Below are 23270 nucleotides of genomic sequence, written 5' to 3' on the forward strand. Positions count from 1 at the left end.
TAGGCTCTTGTATACAACAAGCAAAGAATTGTAAATGTACATTCAAAGGTAAAAGAAAAGCAGTCCAGTTATATAACCAGTATAATTACACAGCGCTTTTTATTATTAAAAGAGGTGGGGGGCAGGAAGACCTGGGCTTCTCCCAACTTTTGAGAAGTCTGGACTACATACCAATATGTAGCAGAATTCTATTTCCGGGAGCCAGGAAACCAGAGGTTTCCAAAAGGAGGTGTCATATACATTGATCCTGCTAGGGTCGCGGGTAATTTCACAGCCCAAGCGGCGTGCTTTTCTCAAGGAAGTCCTGCGGGATCGTTGTAGGATTCTGGGTGCAGGTCCTAGAACTTGGCGAGAAAGGCAGCGGACCTTGCACATTCTCCACATCCCTTCCACAGCTCCACTCAGCGGGCCCCGACCCCGCCCGGCCGCGCCCCCGTCGCGTCTCCTCCTGGCACCGCCCCTAGTCAGGAAGGTTCCCCACAGTTCACAGCGTGTCAGACGTGACAAGCAGAAATCGCACGTCCCACCACAGTACCTTCGCAGATGGACAGAGCGTTGGAGCAATTGCAGCTCGCCAGCCCCTGTGGGCCGCGGCCAATAGCAGTGGCTCTGCTAGGAGCGCCCAGAGCCGCAGCCGGGAAGGGGCGGTGCAATGGGCTGGGCGTCTGAGGGCGGCGAAGGCTCTCGCCTGTCCCACGAGGTGCTCCGCATTCTGCACGCGTCCCCGGTGCTCTACAGATCTAACGCCTTCCTCTGTCTGAGTCCCCGGCCTCTCGCCTCCGCTTTTTTATCAAAATGTCGCTTTCTAACAAGCTGACTCTGGACAAGCTGCAAGTGAAAGGGAAGCGGGTCGTTATGAGGTAATTGTACACGTCTGCCTGCGCTCTGCCGCAGGCCTCTCCAGCCCGGGTTGACTTGCTATCCTCTCTGCCCAAAGTGGCTTTTAACTTCCAGCTGGGTCCCAGGGATCCTAGGCTTGCTGAGTGACGCTGCTCTCCCGGGGAGGGTGGGGAGGGTTGAGACTGTGCCCGGTATTGATGGTTCCTAACCGCATTTTTTCCAGCCCGGAAAGCGGCTGTAGTCACCAGATTTTGGGAGTGGATCAGATTGCTGAGAAAGAGCTCGGATTGCTGGGATCCATTTTGCCCTCTTTCTTATTCCCGAAATACAGTTTCATCATCTCCAGCTCCCAGTCAGCGAGGTGGGACCTAATGCTTATCCTGCAAATCTCTAGGCCCAGGGAAGGGACCTTGAAAGGTCATTTGGCTAATTTCCTCTCCTCCATCGCTGTATCCCAGACAAAGGAGAAACAGCCTACATTTCAAAGGTCCCTGTTGAATGTATTTATTATGTATCGCAAACATGGACCAATAAAATAATAAAAAAATAGTGAAACGTCCCTGTACAAAATGTTATCTTTCCCAGAAGATGTTGCTTTAAATGTTAAAGATTGGAACCCCCCTAAAGAATTGGGGTAGGAGGGTGGAGCACACTGGATCATGCCCTGCAGAGCTCATGTACCTGGCCTCTGTTGCCCTACAGAGTCCTTGGACTCCAGGTCATGGGGTTGCATCAGGGTTGGGGCACAGGCTGGGTAATGGTAGAGCAGATTGTGTGTCTGCTCATACTTGCAGATCCTACAACCTCACCCCCATATATGGCTATAGACGTAGAATATCAGAATTGAGGAAGCCTCCCCATGCAGTTGGTATTGTCACTCGTGCACATGTGGACCCCTGGTCACTTAACATGGCTTCTCCCATGTCTGCCATAATTACTGGCATGGTGTACAGAACTTTTACCTTATTCTTTTTGTAATATTTAGTACATTTGTGCATGCCAGGAGTAAAGTGCAGGGCATCGTTAGGTACATAACTGATGTACTTGCCTTGAGCAGTCCAAGAGTGGTTTTTTTTTAACCCAGTGATTAAACCCAAGGCTTTCCCACTGAGCTACAATTCCTGCCTTTTTTATTTTGTATTTTAATTTTTTTGGGGGGGGTATTGGAGATCGAACTCCTCAGGACCTTGTGCTTGCAAGGCAGGCGCGGCGCCACTGAGCTAAATCTCCAGCCCATTTATTTTTTATTTTGATAGAAGGTCTTGCCAAGTTGCCCATGTTGTGATTCTCCTCCCTCAGCCTACAAGAGCACTGGGATTACAAGTGTGTGCTACCACTCCTGGCAGAGTAGTATTTTTGAAAGGCCATAAGGGTTTGCGTTGATTGCCTTGTGCAGCCTTGACCTTTTTGAGAAGTGGTTAATTGATGAGCAGTTATGTGAATGGTATGATCCAGCCCTTTTCACAGTATGGGCCAGGCCAGTTCAAGTGTGGGCAGCCTTTAAATATTAACAGACATAAGACAGTAGATCTCCACCTACACCTGCTTGAAATGTATAAGGGTACTTATGAATTAGATAACTCCATGACACTAAAAGTTCATGTATCTCTTCCTGTCTTTTTTTTATGACCAATATTAGTTTGTAGGTGACCTTTGCCTTGTTATGGAGATAAACAGAACTCGGTAGTTTATGTCCGTGAGAAACAGCTGATGTCCTTATTTCCCCAGAGTGGATAGGCCTTTGTAATCTGGGCACAGTGGGAATCCCAGCCATCCTAGTGTCAGATGAGGGCTCCTTCTGGCCATTTTAACATCCTAAGGGAAGGTGACAGACTGAAACACAGGACAGATAGGCATTGGCCTGCTGTTAGCTCTTAGGTTTTATTCCTTCCCATCTCCATTGTGCTCAAGGCTGACTTTTCCAGATGCATGCAGCATCTGAAAGATGGTCCTGGGGTTTATCTCCTCTCTCTGCAGGGAAACTGACTTGAGGAATTAACTTGGTTGACTGGGGGAGGAGATGCTTTATTTTTTCTCCCTCTACACCTAATAAAGTTTCATTTAACACAGATGAACCCTGAGCCTTGAAATGATTGGCTAGTTGTTTTGCTGATGGAAAATGACCTTGTTCAAGGTTACTGAACTAGCAAGCTGGTGGAACAAGAACCAGAATGTAGGTTTTGGCTACCAGTCAGATCGTTTAAATACTTGGATATATACATAATGACCAAGGACATGTTGAAATAGACCTTTTGTCTGTTGAAGGTTACAAGCAATAGATTTCGCCTTGTAACGTGGATAAATTGTACTTGTTTAGGCAGAGGACAGAAAGTTACTTTGTTCCTTGATTATTAATGTATCTCTTTTAAACAGACTCACATTGTAGAACTACTTTTCTAGAGGAGCCTATGCAGTCATGCATGGTCCACCCAGTCCCTTTTTGCTTCAGTGCCTCCAAGTAGTGGTTGCTGGCAGTGTTTCAGAAATGGGGCCTCTTGAGTGGCTGCTTTACTTGCCTCCTCCTGTTGTCCTGAGAAGGGAACTTTGGTGTTTGCTGACTTGTCTAGTCCCCTGGTTTGAGTTGCCAAGGGAAATTGATTTTTTGAGGGAACTTTAGTCAAAAACCTTTGACTAGTTAAGTACCAGGTTCCACCTCAGTTTTTTTTTTAAGGATTCCAGTTACCTTACAGTTCTTTTGAGTAAATTTCCTGCTTAATTTTGCAGTGTCATTTCCTTTTTTTTTTTTCCCCTCTCATAGGTTGCCGGCTATCCTTTGGTTGCTTGTAAAGCATGTCCCTTTTTCTTGTTCCTGCCTGTTTTTTTAAACCTCACTGTTTTTTTTCTAACTTGTTGTAACTTGTTAAGCAACAGCCCTGATGCAGTGGAAAGAAACCCAGAAAAAACCGAGAGCAGAGGAAACAAGCTTCTGAGCAGCCATAATACCCCAATTTTCCAGGCAGGGACAGTAAAGCAATGCTGTGCATGGTTTCTTTGAGAAATTTTAATGGAATTGGACCTGTAATCCTGAGATTTCAAATAATAAAAACTTGGTATTCTTATTCTAACCAAATCAATATTTTTTAAAGTTTTATTTTGAAATAATTATAGATTTATAGGAAGTTGCAGAGATTAGATAGAAAGGCCTTTTTGTTCACTGACTTTCTCCCAATGGCTACATAATTGGACATTGGTGTAAAATATAGTTCTATGCCATTTTATTACATGTATAGATTTGTATAAATACCACCATAGTCAAGATATAGAACTGTTTAATCACCACTAAGATCTCCCTCATCCTACCCCTATTCCTAACTCCTGATAATTACTGATCTGTTCTTTGTTTCTAAAATTTTGTCATTTCAAAAATACTGTATAAATGAAACCACATAGTATGTAACTTTGGAATTGTCTTTACACTCAATCTGAAGATTTATCCAAGTTGTCACATGTATCAACTGTACATTCTTTTATATTGCTGAGTAGTTTTCCATGGTATGGGTATATCATAGTTTGTTTAATCATCCATTTTAGGACATTTGGGTTATTTCTAGTTTTGAGCTATTACAAATGAAGCTGCTATGAACATTCTTGTACAAGTCTTTTTTTGTTGTTGTTTGTTTTTGGTACCAGGGATGGAACTCGGGACCTTGCGCTTGTGAGGCAGGCGCTGGAACCACTGAGCTAAATCCCCGGCCCTATTGTACAAGTCTTGATATGGATGTATGCTATAATTTCTCGAGTAAACACCTAGGAGTAGAATTGTTGTATCATATTTAATACTCTCACCCATCCCCCTGTCATGTTAGGGATGAACTCAGAGACCTGTGCATGCTAGGCAGCTGCTCTACTACTTAGCTATACTCGTAACTCGTATTTAACATTTTGAGTGATCTCTAGATTGTTTTCCAAAGCTGCTGCACCATTTTATATTCCTACCATTCGTGTATGAGTGATCAGTTTCTCTGCATCCTCACCAGCTTTGGTGGTATCAATGTTTTATATTTTAGCCATTCTGAGTTGTTTGATAATACCTGAATTTGTGCCTGACACAAAGCTTAGGAATATTTCAGGGAAGTGGAAAAGTAGAGGGTGCAAATTTTACTTAATTGCATCATGTAGAATGTAGAGGGAAAGGATAGTTTCTGTGTTGGAGTCTTCAGAGGAGAAGCCAAAAGCAGAGTTGTTGATAGTGGGCGATGATGAGGGGAGATAATACAGAGGACGAAGAGAGAAAACCCAACTTTTACCAGTAAGCTGATGCCATGTTAAATTAGATGAAACAGATTTTTGGGTGTTTTGGCCCAAAGATATTCCTTTCTGTAAGGTCTAGGGGTAGGGAGCAGCGCTGCAAGTGGTGGCTTGTGCTCACCCTTATGGCATTAGCCCTCTGACCATGAGCTTTTCTGGGAGGCTACATGGGCGACAATGATCCATGGTGAGGGGATTCTCCATCTTCTGGAGTGTACTTCACGGCTGGCAAAGATCTTTGCTCAGGATATTTAAAAAAGATCCTTAGAAGCCAGTGCCTTGAAATCAAGTAGAGTGTATTTCTTTCTTCAGAAGAGTACTGCTTTTAATTTTGAAGACTTTCTTTAAAAATGTTTGAATTTTCCATCTTTGGAAAGGCTACTCTTCACTGAGGTAGATTGGGGCTCAGGCCTAAGCCATATAGGGATTTATTGGTCTTCTCAGTAGGTCTGTATGCTTTTGTAATCATCTGCCACCCCTCAACTATAGAGGAAAAGGCAGTGTAAAAGGCAGAGGGAAAGATAGAGTTTTATGATCAAGGACAACAATGATCTTCTTGATTAGATCATACTTCCCTGTAATTAATACCTTAGTGAGTAGTGCTAGATGTTTTTAGTAATGATGGATCTGTTTTTCACATCACAGAATTACAGATTGTAGAAGCAATAAATAACATGTAATAATAGCTAACATTTTTATGACACTTTGTGCTGGATACTCTCCTAAGCAGTTTACAAAGTGCTAATTTATTTTCTGTGAGATTGATACTATCATCCACATTATATAGATAAGAAAAAAAATGATCTTGGTAGACAAAACTTAGACCTTAAAAACAGCTACAGCACATCATTGCTTCAGAAATACTGATGTAGGCTGGGGTGCCAAGGAGTTCAGAAGAATTAGTTTTTAAAAATGGTAAAGCAGCCAGGCATAAATGCATGCTTGTAATCCGTAGCACTCTGGGAGTCTGAGGCAGGAGGATAACAAGTTCAAGCCTAGCCTGGGAAGGTTAGTGATTTAGTGAGTACCTGTCTTAAAAGAAAAAGGGCTGCCAGGCATTTAGCTCAGTGGTGTCGTGCCTGCCTCGCAAGCGCAAGGTCCTGAGTTTGATCCCTGGTACCAGAAAATAGCAAAAGAAATAGGGCTGCAGACATAGCTCAATGCAAAGGCCCTGAGTTCAATCTCCAGTACTGGAAGGGGGAGGGAAGTATTGTAATCTATTAGGTAAGAAGGGAAAGACTGCAGTACATTATTAGCTTGTGCCATCTTGATCACTTTCCTCCTAATTGCACATATCTTACCCTCCTCTCAAGCTTTTTGAAAGAGGTTGTTTATATTGTCTATATATTGCTTGAAGGATACTGTGTGAACTTGGTACTGGAGACTTTGCAGCCACAGGCTTTCTTAAAAAAAAATGATCTCTTGACGTGGTTTATTTTTCCAATTTTTTTCTTTCAAGTGATGCTAGTATCAAAAGAATCAGAATCAAGATGCATTCCTTATTGTTCCTTACCCCTCAGGCTGCTACTCAGATACTGTCATGCCAGACTCAGAAATACTTTCAGGTAGAACTGGTTTTACCCTCTCAGGTTTTCAGGGCTATTTCTTGTAATTTAAGTAAAGTTTTATTTTTTTAAAAGTCTCTTTAAAGTATGAAATACATGTCTAAAAGGGCACTAATCATAAGCTCAAAAATTTATCACAAAACAAGCACATTTGTGGGCTTAGATCAAGAAGAAATGGAACATTACCAAAGGCCCCTTCTGGTGTTCTATCCCAGTCACTGCTTCCACCCTCGTCCCCATGGCTAACTACTATCTTGACTTTTAATAAGTTTAACAAGTCATTGATAATTTTTAAGGTGAAATTTGAACTTCTAGCTCATTTAACTGGTTTAATATAAGTACTTTTCCTAATCTTTGAGTGAACAGTAAGTTGATCGTGACCCTAAAACTGAAACTTTTCTTTTTTAGAGTGGATTTCAATGTTCCTATGAAGAACAATCAGATAACCAACAACCAAAGGTAAAGTCTCTCTGCTAAACCCGGGCTGGCTTTAAGATGTGTGGGTATGAGTACACAGGATAAAATGGTTTTTCTTTCATAGTGTAGAACTATCGCAACTTAAGCCATATGATTTTAGCTTTCTACTAACTGACCATTTGGTCTGCCTTGTATAAGGTTGTAAGAATTTAAACATTTCTTAATTTATGAGAAAATACAAATAGAAAAAAATCATCCTAAGAAAGTAATGTCCCTCACTTTTTAATTTGAAGAACTTGAAGTTATTCCTTTTTACAGAATATCAAATTTTAAAGATAATTGGTTCTTTTACAAAATTAAGAACTATGGAAGATAAGAATTTTAATATCTATTAAGCTTCCATGTTGTTTTAATTTTTTAAGCAAACTTTTATTGAAACTTAAATTGTGGTATAGAAATATATTTCAAATGATTTAATCCAACACCAATGAAGAAAGAAATGATGGCACTCAAATTTACCCTCCTCTACCACACTAAGATAGGTTACCATTCAGTCTACAAGCTTACATGTAGTTTTACAAGACCATATTCCAGATAAAGGTAGCTTTCAAGAATTTTGATTTGTTTTTGCTTCTAAAAAACAGAAGGGAAAAGCCTTGAAAAAAATATTTTCAGTGTGTTTAGCTGTGTTAATATCTTGGATCCTAGATTCAGAAGAAGTTTTACTGCTTTTGCTTTCTACTAGGTTTTTGTTTTAAATGAAAGGTGTGAGCTAGAAAGGTGCTTCCTAACCATCTAGACCAGCATTGTCTAATAGAAATGTAATATGAGCCATATGTTATTTATGTCTAAAATAATTATTTTAATACACATCAATATAAAAATTAAAGGGATATCTAAATTTTGTTCTAAGTCCTCAAGAATCAGTTTGTTTGTTTGTTTTTGGTACTGGGATTGATCCCAGGGCCTGTGTACTGAGATAACATCACCAAGTTGCTCAGGCTGGGCTCAAACTTGGCATCCTCCTGCCTGAGCTTCCCAGAATGCCGGGATTACAGGTGTGTACCACCATGCCTGGCTTCCAGCATATATATTATATTTATACAGCACATATCAATTTGTACTAGTCTCATTTCTAGAATTCAATATGTATACATGGCTAAGGCCACTATTTTGTATAGTGTAGGTCTAGACTCAGAACAGTTTCCAATATTAGTTCCAGAATAGGGCCTGGCATTTTGTCAAGCATATCCCTGCTATATCATAGTGGCAAGATATTTGTATGTGGATGCTTCCAACCCTCTTGATTTGCATGTTCTGCAACATGCAGAAAAGATTAGAAATTTACTTGTCATGAATAAAGAACAGAGAAACATATCTGGGACAGGCTTCTAGTGGGGACATGAGTGTATTCCTTTCTTTACAGTAAAAAATGTAGAAATTATAGTGTTTCTGTTCAGTTCCTAAGATTTTAAAATTTATATCTTTAATACATATTAATTGTACATATTAATGAGATTCAATGTGATATTTCCATACATGCATATAGCATGCATTGATCATATCCAGCTCCGCTCCCTCCCTCCGAGTCCCTGGTAATCACTGTTCTACTTTCAAGTTGAATTTCTTTTAGTTTCCACATATGAGAGAGACCAAGTAGTATATAAATGACAAGATTTCATTCTTTATTGCTGAATAATACTAAATTTTGTATGTATGCCATATTTTTTTATTTCTTCATCTGTTGATGGATACCTAGGTGGATTCTATAAGTGCCGCAGTAAACATGGGCATGCAGGTATCTTTTGTGTGCTGATTTTGTTTCCTTTGGGTATATACCTAGGGAAGCTGGTCACATAGGTACCCTCTGCCTAGCAACTACCCAAATTTCAGGCTTCTAGAGAGGGTAGCATGTGTTCCAACATAAATTACCTTGTTTGTATAGTTTAGGAATAGTGAGAAGCTCTTGTCGGACGGTCAGCTGAGGGAACCCACTGAAAGCCAAGTTCTTAAGACACTAGCCAAGGGCCAACCTTCTGAGCAGGTTCTCCTATAGACAGCAGTGTCAGGCTTGCTATACTAACTTTTCTGCACAAGTGGCAAATTGATAATGAGATTACAGTCTTAGGTGAATGGTTAGCATTATATTTAACTTCTTCCCCTTAACACAAACTTGAGGCTATTAAGTTGCTGACAATAGATTTGAAGGAACTTGGAGAAGAAAAGAGCTTTTTGTTTTATGAAGTCATGAATAAAATCTACCAATTCGTAGGAGTAACTTTGCTTGCTGTCTCTTTCCTTCCTCTCTCCCTCAATCCATTTTTTCCTCTTTCCCTCCCTCTTTTTTATTGCAGAATCAAGGCTGCTGTCCCAAGCATCAAATTCTGCTTGGACAATGGAGCCAAGTCAGTTGTTCTTATGAGCCACCTGGGCAGGCCGGATGGTGTCCCAATGCCTGACAAGTACTCCTTACAGCCAGTTGCTGTGGAACTCAAATCTCTGCTGGGCAAGTAAGTGCCAGGCTCTGGGGCAGGTGGACTGTGGGAGGAGAGATTGCTAGGCATGTTGTTATTGGTTCTTGATTTTCAGACTGTTGAAGTGTTTTCATCTCTTGCTCCCTCCAGGGATGTTCTATTCTTGAAGGACTGTGTGGGCTCAGAAGTAGAGAAAGCCTGTTCTGACCCAGCAGTTGGTTCTGTCATCCTGCTGGAGAACCTCCGCTTTCATGTGGAGGAGGAAGGGAAGGGAAAAGATGCTTCTGGGAACAAGGTAGGACTTGTGATTTTAACATTATTGGGTGTGAGGGCCTGAATCTGTAAGAGTCTGATTAAAGAATAGAGGAAGCTCATGTTTATTTTTCCTTAGACACCTTTTTCTTGAAATACACACTTAAAAATGCACAAATGTATAGCTTGATGTATTACAAAGTAAACACAGTTTGTAACCATCATTGGGTCAAGGAATAGAATAGCATCCCAGAAGTCCTCCTCATGCTCAAATGGTTTTGAAATACCTTTGAAAATCTGTGATCACTATTGAGGTACAAGAGTGTTCAGTGATGGTGATACTACCTTGGATTTAAAACATTTTCTTAAGAATTATAAACCCCCCCAAAAATGATATACCATTTTCCTTTGAAAGTCTAAAGGAGGTATGGGTATCATCCTCATTTCATAAACTAAGTGTCAAAAAAAATAAAAGAAACTAAGTTCCAGAAAGGCAATCATTTGGTTAAAGTTAGTGCTAGGTTTTACAGCTCAGTCCATTAGATCAGAAATCTTTCTTAGGGCATAGTGGTATATGTCTGTAATCCCAGAACTCTAGGAGGCTGAGGCAGGAGGATCCCAAATTTTAGCCCAGCCTGGGCAACTTCAGTGACTTAGCAAGACCCTGTCTCAAAATAAGAAATAAGGGCTGAGGATGTAACTTAGTGCAAAGGCCCTGGATTCAAAACCCAGTACAAGAAAGAAAGAAAGGAGGGAGGGAGGAAGGAAGGGAGGGAAAAGCTTTTTCTTTAAAGGTCCAGAGTAAATATTTTAGGCTTTGTGGGTCACACAGTCAGTTGCAACTACATATAGTATCTGTTGGATCTATTCAGCTCTGCCAGTGTCATGCAAAAGCAGCTATAGTTAGCCCATGAAAAAGATTATTATGACTAGACAATCAGAACTGGCTCTTTGAGCATAATTTTGAATTTGTCAGTTGGCCAGAAGTAAGCTGAAGATACATTTTAGTACTTCCCCTCTTCTTGTCTTTAGTGTCTGTGAGAACAAGATGCCCTGCGGCTGGTATCTCAGTCCTCTTTTGACTTCTGACATTTCTTAAGGTCATCAAGAGTGCTTGCTTTCAAGCAGTTTCTTTTCTTAGCAGCTCAGGCCCTGGTCCTGTCTTATTTTGCCTTTGGCATGGTCTTGTTACAGCAGTAGGAGTCAAATGCTGATCTAAAATTTGGTGCCCTTTTAAACTGAAACTCAAGATGCACAAACTCTTAAGCTTAGAGATGGCAGGAGTCAACCAGAAAATTGATGCAAAATATTTTATTCAGGAAGATGAACTATGCTAGTCTTGACTTTTTTAGTTAATTTATCTGACATTTAGTGTCTAATCTAATGGCTTTCGGTGCTTGAAACTTCAAGAGCCAGTCCTAAGTTCAAACTGGATACAAAAACAAAGTGAAGACATAATTTTTATTCCATTAAAATTTATTTATTTGGCTACTAAGGATTGAACCCAGGGCCTCACATATGCTAGGCAGGTGCTGTACCACAGAGTTACATCTCCAACCCTAAAATTCTTATTTTATCTGTGTGTCTACATCAGTCTTTCAGAATGAACATTGTCTTCCTTCTAGTTATTGGCAGAGACAAAGTCAGTTCTGATGATTGTTGTTTGTAATGGTACCTTTTCATGAAGAGCTTTCAATTTACCCCATTTTTCCTTAAATTTGTTTTGGGGTGGCAGGGTCTTACACTGTAGTCTATGCTGGCCTTAAAGTCATTATGTAGCTCAGGCTGGCCTCAAACTTGTATTGATCCTCCTTTCTCAGACTCCAGAGTTCTGGGATTACAGGCAAATACCACCACACTCAGCACAAATTTTTTTTCTTTTTGTTTTTTGAGCCATGGTCTCACTTTGTAGTGCAGGCTGGCTTGATCCTCCTGCCTCAGCTTCCCAAGTGCTGAGATTATAGGCCTGTACCACCACGCCCAGCTTCACAGTTCTTAAATAGAGTGGTTATCATGCCTTTTTGGCAGATGGAAAGATTTCAAGGACAGACAGCAACTTCTCAATGGTTATACAGTGAAATAGTGTAAGAGCTAGCACCTAGAACTCAGGTCTCCTGATGTTTGAGTAGTGTTATTACTATACTATCGTCTTCTAGTCATCAGTTGCATATGATTTTTCCATCCTAGAGAGATTATGGGGGACCCATGGCCCTTATTTTTAGCATTTGTGCCTCTATAGTTTTTTGGATCACGAGAAGAAAACTATTCTTTGTGGCAGACTCCTTCACCTCCTTGATACAAAAGAAGATGGGAGTAGACAGTGACTAAAATGAACATGTACTCTATGCTGTGTATTCTTTTGTACCATATCCCCCTTCATTTGGCTTATTTCCTATAAATCTTTGCTTAGTTACCCGCCAGACTCTTTAACTTGTTCATCCTGCCATCCTTTCACTGTTTGGAGGAGTCTACAACAATAAGCTGTCATCTCAAAGTCCTGCGTTTCACTTATACTGTTTCCCCACTCTTTTTTTTTCCCTTAAATTCTTTTATTGGTACATTTTAGGTATGCAATACGTTTACATTTATCATTGGGTGCTTGTACCTACCTGTACGTGATATATCTTGGTTCTTATTTTTTCCCCATTACCTGTGCGCCCTTCACCCCCTCCACCCTTCCCCACTCTTTGTAGGAGTGTATTTCTTTCTTTTTCAGATGTAGAACTTCCAGGGAAGTTAAAATATTTTCTTTGTAACCAATGTAAAATGTTTCTGAAGTACTCTTCTCTTGCCATGTTCTCATATGCCTTTGTCCCAGCTTGTCCTTGTTGCTTTTATGAGGAATATATGTGAAGGCCTTTTTCCCTTTGCAGAAAGGCTTAGTAGCTAGCACCTTGAGTCAAGTATAATATTAACTCTTAGAAGGAGAATAAAAACGAGGAAGCAAGTCAAGATAAGGAAAGGGAAGGATAATGAGAATCTTGGCCTACTGGTTGGGGAAAGATCAATGGGACACAGTAACTTTATGTGATTAGAGATTCAGCCATGGTTCAGGAATACTAGGTTTTTAGTTTTAAGGGGCAAGAGAGCACAGAAACATTCAGAAATGACCAAAGGACCTGGAATACTTGGGATAAAGAACATATCTTGTTAGTTGTAAAAACTGCTGTCCCACCAACACAGAGTCTTTAGAGATGTTCAAGAAGACTTTTGGTGGCATGAAATATTTTTACAGTTGTTTTTGGAGCCATCAACATTTCCCGTGTTGGTTTTGTGTTTTTTATTCTCTGCAGGTTAAAGCTGAGCCAGCCAAAATAGAAGCTTTCCGAGCTTCACTTTCCAAGCTAGGGGATGTCTATGTCAATGATGCTTTTGGCACTGCACACCGAGCCCACAGGTACTAGGAGCCTTGTTGAATACTGGGCTGAGAGCAGTATTCTTGTTCACTTGAGCAGTCCAAGTTCTGGCTTACTTTTTAGAGATTTCTATTATACTGTGTTCCTTTCAGCCTCTATCTCTAATTGAATCTACCAATGTGGCTCTTGTTGAGTATGCCTGTTCTAAAGAGGAAATAAAGATAGAAAATTAATTTTAGAGCTTTTTGTGGAGCTTCAGGAAGAAGCTGCTCTTTCTAACTTTGTATATTTTGTACAGATCTCTCTCTTGGGGAATGTTATGTGATCTTATGCTCCATAAACTGATTACTTAATGTGATTCAGCCCTTGGCCTGCTGAAGACTATTAATGGAGTATCTTAAATTATAGCTATGTTCATTACTTTTTATACTTTACCCTGACCCTGCACTATTAGTCAAAAACTGTATCTTACCCCTGTTTTTTAATTACAGTTTAGAGATGAAAACTATGGTTTTCTGAAGTCTCAGGAGTGATGAAAGCATTTTAATAATAAAGACTGGGAAGAATGGTAGGGTTTGACCACATTTTGAATTTCTTTGGTCTTTTCTAGCTCTATGGTGGGAGTCAATCTGCCTCAGAAAGCCGGTGGATTTTTGATGAAGAAGGAACTAAACTATTTTGCTAAGGCCTTGGAGAACCCAGAGCGACCCTTCCTGGCCATCTTGGGCGGGTATAAAGAATACTTTTGGATCATTCTTTAAGTAGTGTTTGCCTGGTAGTAGGGCGTAACTTGGATGGTTTATTTTCAGCTAGCACAATCACACTGGGTATTTGGGAATTCAATAAAGGAACTATCTATAGAGGTGACAGTAGGGTTTAGAGAAAACAGGAAGGGACAGTACACTAATACAGAGCTAGTAATAGCCATCAACATCCCTAGACCTAAAGGATAAGGGAAGGAATCCAGAAAGGGTAGTTGTGTGGAGATAGCCATCTGATGGGAATTGTAGTCTTTGGTCAAGGGACATATGGATGGTCATCTGGTAGTGAGGGGAACCAGGGAAATACTGTGATCTCCTTTCCATCACCTAATGTTGCACCCCACCCACCCACCCAATTGGCTATAACTCTACTGGAAGCCTGAAGACAAGGGGTTCCCTAGTTGTGGTCCATATAGATCAATCTTATGGAACAGATCTGGGGGAGAAGGGTAGAAAATGGTTCTGGGGGGGAAGAATGGGGAAAGATCCATCAAAGGGGCACATCTTATAGTTTTGAAACTTTTTTTTGAAGCTCTTACATACTACTTGTCAGGAAATAATTATGAAAACACCCACCTATGTGTTTAATATACCATTATATCATTGAGATTTCATTTCTCCATATCACATACTTATTTTATATTTTCTCCTGTGGGAAAAGGCAGCTTGAGGATAATGATATTCTAATGACTTAGTGAAATATTTCAGAATTGAGGGTCAAGAGGAAGATAAATTTTAGATAATAAAGTAGGGACAATGAGCGGAGACTGCTTGGATAAGATAGTTTCCTACCACTTGGCATGTGTATTTAGATAGCAGACACTTAAATGATTCATTTTTATCGGTGGTGGTGACCAATCTTTACATGTAAAATAGTTTCTTGCCATCTATTCCTCTACACTGCTATTGGTTCTTATCTCTATGATATAGATCCTATCATGGGGTCTATCACAGGGTATCTTTATTGAATGAAGAAGGAAACAGATCCGAGGTGATTTGGCAGTGTAAGTGAGATTTAAATATACTGGAGTGTTTGTAGAAGGTGAGCTATTACTTTCTCTTTTATTTGGAGTTTTTTCCTCAGGGAGGTGAAAGAGGGTATGGGCATTTATTATCTTATTTTCCTCTATTAGAAAATAAACTCCAAAAGGATAGGGATCTTTATTTTACCCAATGATGTTTCTCAGAGACCTAGAACAGTGCTTTTGCCCAGTAGAGACATTGAATTGGATTAACAGAAAAATGCTATGAAGCAAATGTCCTAGCAACTAAACATGTGAATTTAGACCAGGAATATCTTTTTTGTTCAGTATTTATCTGTTATTATTCACTGTCTGTTTGACGTACAATCTTATCCCCGCTTTAAGATTAGGACAGTTCTGAGTGGGCTTAGGGATCTCAAAATTAGTAATCTTGCTCAGGCATAACTAGCAATCTGGATCCTGTGAATTTTGAAGGGATGTACAAAACAGAACTATTTGGAAACCAGGATTTCTTTAGATAAGATTAGGTTTTTTCTTTCTTTTCCTTCCTTCTCTTCCTCTTTCCCCTCTCTTCTCTCTTTTCCTATTCCTTTCCATTTCCATTTTACTCTTCTCTTAGGATTGAACCCTGGATATCATGCATGCTAGGCAAGTACTCTATTGCTGAGTCACACCTCCAGCCCAAGTGTAGTTTTTTCCTAAGCCTTTTTTGGTCTGGTGCCACACCTTAAGAATTTCTTTGAAATGGTTTGGCTTTTTGGGTTGGAGAAACGTAGGGCAAAGTTAGGCACTACTTTTGTTACTTTGAGACATTTCTTTGTTCTCTGCCTTAATATAAAACCTCAGGCTCTGTGTATTTTTTTTTTCTTTTGGTACTGGGTATCGAACTCGGGACCTTGCGCTTGTGAAGCAGGCAGTGGAACCACTGAGCTAAATCCCTGGCCCTGGCTCTGTGTACTATTAATAGTCAATTGTTCTTTTGATGGTGATTCTTGCTTTCTCTTCTAGAGCTAAAGTTGCAGATAAGATCCAGCTCATCAATAATATGCTCGACAAAGTCAATGAGATGATTATTGGTGGTGGAATGGCTTTTACCTTCCTTAAGGTGCTCAACAACATGGAGGTAGGAAACCAATGTCAAGTGGATATGAAATAGCTTTTCATGATAATTGTAGGCTATATAAGTTTAAAAAGAAAACCAGCTTCTGATGTAAACCCTAAAACTTGCCATTTGAATTTATTTTAGTGAGCCGTTTTTCTTTACCTTTGCATTATTCCTTTATATTGTATATTGTATATGATTCTTGTCTGCTTTGTGAGACACTCATGTTCTTAGTAGAGGCTGATCTTTATCACCTTGGCCTCTCTGTGTAGATTGGCACGTCTCTGTTTGATGAAGAGGGAGCCAAGATTGTTAAAGACCTGATGTCCAAAGCTGAGAAGAATGGTGTGAAGATTACTTTGCCTGTTGACTTTGTCACTGCTGAAAAGTTTGATGAGAATGCCAAGACTGGCCAAGCCACTGTGGCCTCTGGCATACCTGCTGGATGGATGGTGAGTCACTTGGATGGCTGGTAGTATAAATGAACAGAAAGTTTTTGGTATCATCCATTCATCTAACCAACAAACAAAACTTTGTGTGGTGCTGGGGATCAAATCTTGTGCAGTCTAGGCAAGTGCTGTACCACTGAGGTACATGTTCAGTCCACAACAAACATTTTAAAACAATGTCTACAAGCACTCTGTCTGAGAGAAGGGTCTAAATTTTGTAGCCAGGCACTTCTTGTAGGAGAATCCATGATACTAGCAGTGGTATTAGACTTCATCAGTATTATGAGGGCAAGACCTTTTTTTGTTTCTTCATCTGTTTAATATTTAGTAAGCACTTACTGTGTACTGGAGATAGTGCTATGTAGCTGCATGGTTTGGGCTGTTCTGGATTATGTTGCTATCTTAAAACGTGTACAAGAAAACTTTTATATAAAAATAGTTTGTAGCCTGGCATGGTGGTGGACGCCTTGGGAGGCTGAGGCAGAAGATCGCTATAAGTTGAGGCCAGCCTGGACTACATAGTGAGACCCTCTCTCAAAAAAGTAGTATACATTTGTATATGTATACTAATTATAAACAATGAAAAATGTATGTATTAAAAATCAGTGTAAAGAATTGGTCATAATGTTCTCCATATACTATTTTGATAGCTGTGTTAACATACTAGTTTACTTAGTCATTTTTATTTTGTTAGGCATTTGGGTATTATTTAGTTCATTGTGTTTTCTCCATACTAGCAGTATCAGCATCATTTTTTTTTTGTCACTGGGAATTGAACTCAGGACCTTGTACTTGTGAGGCAGGTGGCGGCACCACTGAACTAAATCCCTGGCCCATCAGCATCATTTTTGAATTTGTTAAATTTGCAAATTCTTGAGCTTTGCTCCAGATCTACTGAATCAGAAATGCTGGGAGTAGAGCCCGTCTGACTGACTTGACTGTCAATCTGTCATTCATGGTGCTGGGGATATGAACTCAAGTCCTCACTCACGCTAAGCAAGTTCTGTACCACTAAGCTACATCTGTAGCACCCAACAATTTTTTTGAATAATACCTTCTGGTGATTTTGATGCATGCCAAAGTTTGAAAACTACAGGGTCTAATTCAGTGTTTATCAGTTTCAACACTAGTGATATCACAGCTTTTGTTGTGGAGGGCTGATGTTGCATTTTGGGATGTTTAGAGCATCCCTGGCCACTAGGTGCCAGTGGTGCACCTTCTCTCCAAAGTTGTACAACCGGAAATATCTCTACACATTGCTACATATCCCTTGTGGAAGGTAGAATTGGTCCAGGCTGAGAATCACTGATCTAATTCTTGACTGTCATATGTAGTGTAGCTAAGAATGCCTTTAGTAAATAACTTGGACTTGATCTTCCATAAAGTAGAATTTTTGAGTCAGGACATTAACAGGTTTATAAAGACTGAAGGATACTTTTTGGTTCTTGCATTCTGGTGGAGGTGGTATTTGCTCCTCTATGTAACTTCTTGGTAACTCATTCTCTCTTTCAATTTTACCCTCAGGGCTTGGACTGTGGTCCTGAGAGCAGCAAGAAGTATGCTGAGGCTGTTGGTCGTGCGAAGCAGATTGTATGGAATGGACCCGTGGGGGTATTTGAATGGGAAGCTTTTGCCCGAGGAACCAAAGCCCTCATGGATGAGGTGGTGAAAGCCACTTCCAGGGGCTGCATCACCATCATAGGTAAGGGCTCCTGTATAAATCTAATACAGTGGTACCTCAGTTCATGAATGCTTTTGTTTTCAAATACTGGTTCTCAAGCATTTGGCAAAATTTTGTTTTTGTTTGTGAACTCTGCATTGGGTGATGAATATGACTGTGGTCATCTTTCCTTCATGAAAATGAACGTGGCCATCTTTTCCAGAATTGTGGAACGAATTAAATTCATGAACTGAGGTACTGTTGTACTTATGTGAGCTGGCAGGACTCTATAATCAGTGGAAGGTAGAAAAGATAGTTAACTTTTCCTGGATCTCTTGGCTTTGGGTAGATTTTGGGAACTAAAGGGGCATATAATTCATGGAGGAGATTCTTGATGAAATGGAGTTGGGAGTTCATCAGTTACTATTTGGATTCCTTACTGTTTTGGCACCAGTCCTTCATTTTAACTTTGCTATTTCCTGGCTTTCATTCAACAGGAGGTGGAGACACTGCTACTTGCTGTGCAAAATGGAACACAGAAGACAAAGTCAGCCATGTGAGCACTGGAGGTGGTGCCAGTTTAGAGCTCCTCGAAGGTGAGGTTCTTCCCTGTTTTTTTGGCTTATTTGTGGGTGGAATGGAGAAAGTTCATAAGTAGTGTTGTCATTATTAGCTGAGCAGTACAAATGGAAGAATTTCAGATAAAGCACTTGCATTTGTTTGAGGTGGAGAGGAGCAGATAAGAGCTTGTTACTATATATGTTGCATTTTAGTAGACTAGAGACCCAAACTACAAAAGTTGCCTAACTCCTGGCCAATAGATCCTTAAGAAGAGCTGACCTGTTACTGGGAAGAGAGAAGGGGGGAAGATTTGTCTTAATGCACACTATAGTAATGCTCTCTCTGTGTGTATGCTCTCTCTCAAACAGGTAAAGTCCTTCCTGGAGTAGAGGCTCTCAGCAGTGTTTAGTGCTTTCCTGCCTTTTGGTTCCTGTGCATCTCTGCTTGGCATTAGCTAAACCTTTCTCCACATCAAGATTCAGCTAATGGCCAAGGGATGCAGCATCAGGAACCCTTAAACAATTGTACCGCATCTCAGCTGATGTTTACTGTATGCTGGACTTGACTACATTCTTCAAGTTCTCATTTAAGTTTCTCAGTGACTAAACTATTGTGCATTCTAGAATGCATCTATAATTTGTCTGTTAAAGTGAGCTGTCTTTGAAGTAGCTTATTCTAATTAGCTTTGTTACGGTTTATTACTCAGCATGGAAACAAAATGGAACTCCAGTTGTAGGGAGGGAGAAGTTGATGATCTATTAAATAAATAAATAAAAGTATTCACTGAAACTGGATTGTTTTCTGTCATAATTTGTTAGGAAGTATAAGAACAGAGTCTTGAGGAAGAGATCAGATATCTATTTCTGAACACAAGAAATGGGTTGGCAACAGTGGGGAAGTGGGATTAGGTAAATGTCTACTCCTTATTGAAGGCCTACTCTATAATGGATGTCCTTTATTTTCAATTTTTATTGGACATGATCATGATAAAATATTTTTAAGCAGAAAAAGAAAATAAGCCCTAGCTCCTCCCTCCCATTAGTGATTCTCATTCTGCACAGGTAACCAACCAGTTTCCCTGTTTTCTTCCATGTTTCTAAGTAACATCCTGTTAGCTTAATTTTTTAAGTTATTAATTTCATACCATGAAAGGTGACCTCTGTCACAGCCTCTATTCTCCTAGTACAGTTTTGTCATAATTAGATCAAAAGCTTTCATTATGATTATAAATATTCACAGCTAAGCTATATAATAGTCGATATTATATAATTTTTATTTTCTTTGGAGTTTTTTTTAAAAATTACTTTTTCTGTGTTACTTATCTGTTTCATTCTGAAATGTGCCAGAAGTGTAAATATTTTTAAGAGGTAATCAAAATATACAGTGAATGTTTAAATTTTAGAAATTAATAGGTAAAAGACATTGCCACTAATCTCACTCAAAAGAGTCACTGCTCTTGTTGCCTTATGAAGCAGTTCTGGAAGTCTCTTTCATGTCTTTATGAGATATGATTAAAAAAATTGGTGTGGGCTGGGGATTTAGCTCAGTGGCACTGCGCCTGCCTTGCAAGAGCAGGGTCCTGAGTTTGATCCCCGGTACCAAAAAAATTAAAAAAATTGGTGAATGTTGCTGCCAACTATCATCCAGTGGAAAGGCAGTCTTGTAAAAACATAGTATGGCCTCATCTACCTTATTCACCGGATCTGGCACCATGCAACTTTAATGATCAAGAATGGTAAATGTTTTTAATCAATTAAGGATAATGAGGTAGCCCTGACAGTGCAACTGATGGAAGAGGACTTTTACAACTGCTTAAGAAAGTGGCAAGAGAGGAGACAGTGGTACCTCTCCTATGTGAGAGAACAGACCTGTGCCGGAGAACACCCCACCCCCATGTGAGAGAACACCCAGGGGAACACAGCATGGGGCAGGAGAGGAAAAGACTAACCAACTAACCTGATTCTGGATGAAGAGAACCCCTGGATAAGAAGGGAGCAACTGGATCCCATGATTATCGAAATTACATCCAACATCCCAGAGGCTGTTTATGTTCCCCATCTACCAATGGGAGCAAGGACATGTCCTGACTTAAAAAGTAACCATAGTCTGGGGGAAATGAACAGTGGGGCTTGTTTGTACTGCAAGGAAGGTACCCGAAAGACCCATAGGTTCTAAAGCTAGACATAGAAAATTATGTCTGGATGGATCCCAAGATAGCAGATCATAGAAACCACTCATTCAATAACGATTTTTTTCCCTTTGGCTCCTATTTTGTATTAGTTTTATCTTTACTTAATTGAGTTTATTTTAGGGTTAGGAGTTTTTCTCCCCACTTTTTTTCTGTTAGTTTCTCTCTCCCCTCTTTTGTCCTTTTTCCTAACCTTTTCTCTCTTCTTTATCTTCCGTTTTTTTCTTTTTCATGCTTGTTCTTTCCAGCACCAATTTTCTAACACTATTATTTCCTTTTATGCTTTACTAGGACCATCTATCTTAATTTTCTCTCTACATATCCCACTGATTATTTTTTAAATTTTGCATTTTTTCTTTTCATTCTCCAGTTCCCCACCCCTCCCCCTTTACTAGTATAACTACTAAGTTTTATGAATTTCTAGATAGCTAACTTTATGCTATTGCTGTTGAATACTGTGATACTGTTAGCAGGTAAAGTTGTTCCATTTAATATATACAGTGGTACTTCAGTTCATGAATGCTTCTGTTTACAAACAAGTGTTTGACAAAAGTGTGCTTCCATTTGCAAACTTTGCATTGGGTGACAAACAACCGCAGCCATCTTCCCTTCACGAACATGAATATTGCCATCTTCCCCAGAATCATGGAACAAATTAAGTCTGTGAACTGAGGTACCACTGTATTTGCTGTAGGTCAATAGTAGGTCAATATTTGGTTTGTCTTAATGTACATACTATAATTATAGGTCTCTTTTCTATGGACAAGAGGGGTACTTTATTGGTCCTTAGGGTTTCTCAATATTCTGTTTGTATTTAATGCTATAATTGATACTGATTTTATTACTATAGCCGAGGTGTCATAGCTGTTGCTATTAAATTTATTTTCTTGAGATGCCAATACCTAGATTGCCTAGGGTTCATTAACAATACTGAGGCCTGTACTCTGGGAGGACTGGTTATTGGGTGAAACATGCTGCAACTTCCCATCTCAAGTAAACAGGTGGTTGGATCCTGGGAAAGGGCAATGGCCAGTAGTGAACCATGCCCAGAAACTACCATTAAAAAGTAGACATTAACTAAAGAGGTCTCCATATTAGAAACAAAACGTTTTACTACAATAAACTCACAAGCCTCAACATAAAACCAACTATCAAAAATATAAACATGACAAACCAATAAAATGCCTCCCAAAACTTCCAACTCTTACAAAGCTGATCCATGGGGCATCAAAGACAAGAAAACCAAAAGCCTTACACCCAAATTACCCAAAATGGTATCAGGAGATAACAAAACAGTTCAATAGGCTGGGCATGATGGCATGCCTATAATCCCAGCGCTTGGCAGGCTGAGGCAGTAGGATCACTGTGAGTTCAAGGCCAGCCTGAACTACAAAGCAAGACCCTGTCTCAAAAACAAAACAAAATAGTTCAATAAGGCAATTGGCAAGATCACAGAAGATATAGGTAATAAGAGATGGGCCAAAATAAGCAAATTTAAAGAAGATACTAATGATAAAAGAGTTGAAAAAAGATTGATGCAAAACATACATGACCAGCATAGAAAAGGATTAGAGTCCATAAAAGGGCTCAAAATAGAAATTCAGTGGATTAAAATATCTATTGAAAGTATGGGCATAAATGACCAATGTGAAGATAGAGTTTTTGTTTGTTTGTTTGTTTTTGTACCGGGGATCGAACTTGGGACCTTGTGAAGATAGAGTTTAAAAAATAGAAGACAAGGCTGTTGTCAGTGACCAATTAATAACAGGTATCTTGAAAACAACAAGAGGATATGAAAAATGGACCCAACTGCTCCTAGATAATGCGAAGACTAATTTAAGATTAATATCAATTAGTGAAAAATACAATATAGCACAAATGGCATAAAAAACCTGTTTACGGAAATAATAGCTAAAAACTTTCCAAATAAAGGCAAAAGAATTTAACATACCAATAATTCAGGCATACAGAATCCCAAATGGTCAAAATCAGATTCCACCACTCCTAGGGCACAGGAGGTGAGCTAATCCCAGTGCCCAGAAGGAGGCTCCCTGCCGCCATTCCAGCACTCCTAGGGCACAGGAGGTGAGCTGTACGGGGCGCCAGCAGCAATCCCCCGCCCCATGGAAATGAGAAGACACATAAATAAGCCTCAAAAACAGACTTCCAGATCACCTACAGCAACCCTAAAGGTAAATGAGATGGAACAATCTGATACTCAACCACCTGGACTCACTAAACTGGCAACAAAAGAGGATCTGGAAAAAATGAAATAAATAATTTCTCAGGTAACAGCAGAGATTGTGCCCATAGTGCAAGACATGATTAATAAATCTAGAGAAGACACAGATAAAAAAACAGAGGATCTCAGAAACATGATGGAATCCCAACATAGGAAACAAATGGAATCCATA

General features: G+C 39.7%; 2 protein-coding genes across 2 annotated transcripts in view; one reads left to right on the top strand and one right to left on the bottom strand.

Annotated features, from left to right (window-relative positions):
* Taf9b (TATA-box binding protein associated factor 9b) overlaps positions 1–23270 on the bottom strand; it is a 62633-nt gene that overhangs the window by 7662 nt on the left and 31701 nt on the right. The window lies entirely within an intron of this gene.
* Positions 497–19457, top strand: Pgk1 (phosphoglycerate kinase 1). Its single transcript, XM_004867483.4, has 11 exons — positions 497–860; positions 7062–7112; positions 9425–9580; positions 9695–9839; positions 13090–13193; positions 13763–13882; positions 15905–16019; positions 16271–16450; positions 17972–18149; positions 18605–18703; positions 19037–19457. Exons 1-11 carry the CDS (start codon positions 796–798, stop codon positions 19075–19077), a joined length of 1254 nt encoding a protein of 417 aa, XP_004867540.1. The 5' UTR covers positions 497–795; the 3' UTR covers positions 19078–19457.

The sequence above is a fragment of the Heterocephalus glaber genome, unplaced genomic scaffold (assembly GCF_053883595.1).
Source record: "Heterocephalus glaber isolate CG9 unplaced genomic scaffold, H.glaber_assembly_v1.0 deba00001613, whole genome shotgun sequence".
NCBI classification, from domain to species: domain Eukaryota; kingdom Metazoa; phylum Chordata; class Mammalia; order Rodentia; family Bathyergidae; genus Heterocephalus; species Heterocephalus glaber.

Coding starts and splice junctions, on each gene's coding strand:
- Pgk1 (XM_004867483.4), top strand. CDS start 796: ATGTCGCTTTCTAACAAGCTGACTCTGGACAAGCTGCAAGTGAAAGGG. Junction 861..7,061: donor GGGAAGCGGGTCGTTATGAG/GTAATTGTACAC, acceptor TTTCTTTTTTAG/AGTGGATTTCAATGTTCCTA. Junction 16,020..16,270: donor AGGTGCTCAACAACATGGAG/GTAGGAAACCAA, acceptor CTCTCTGTGTAG/ATTGGCACGTCTCTGTTTGA.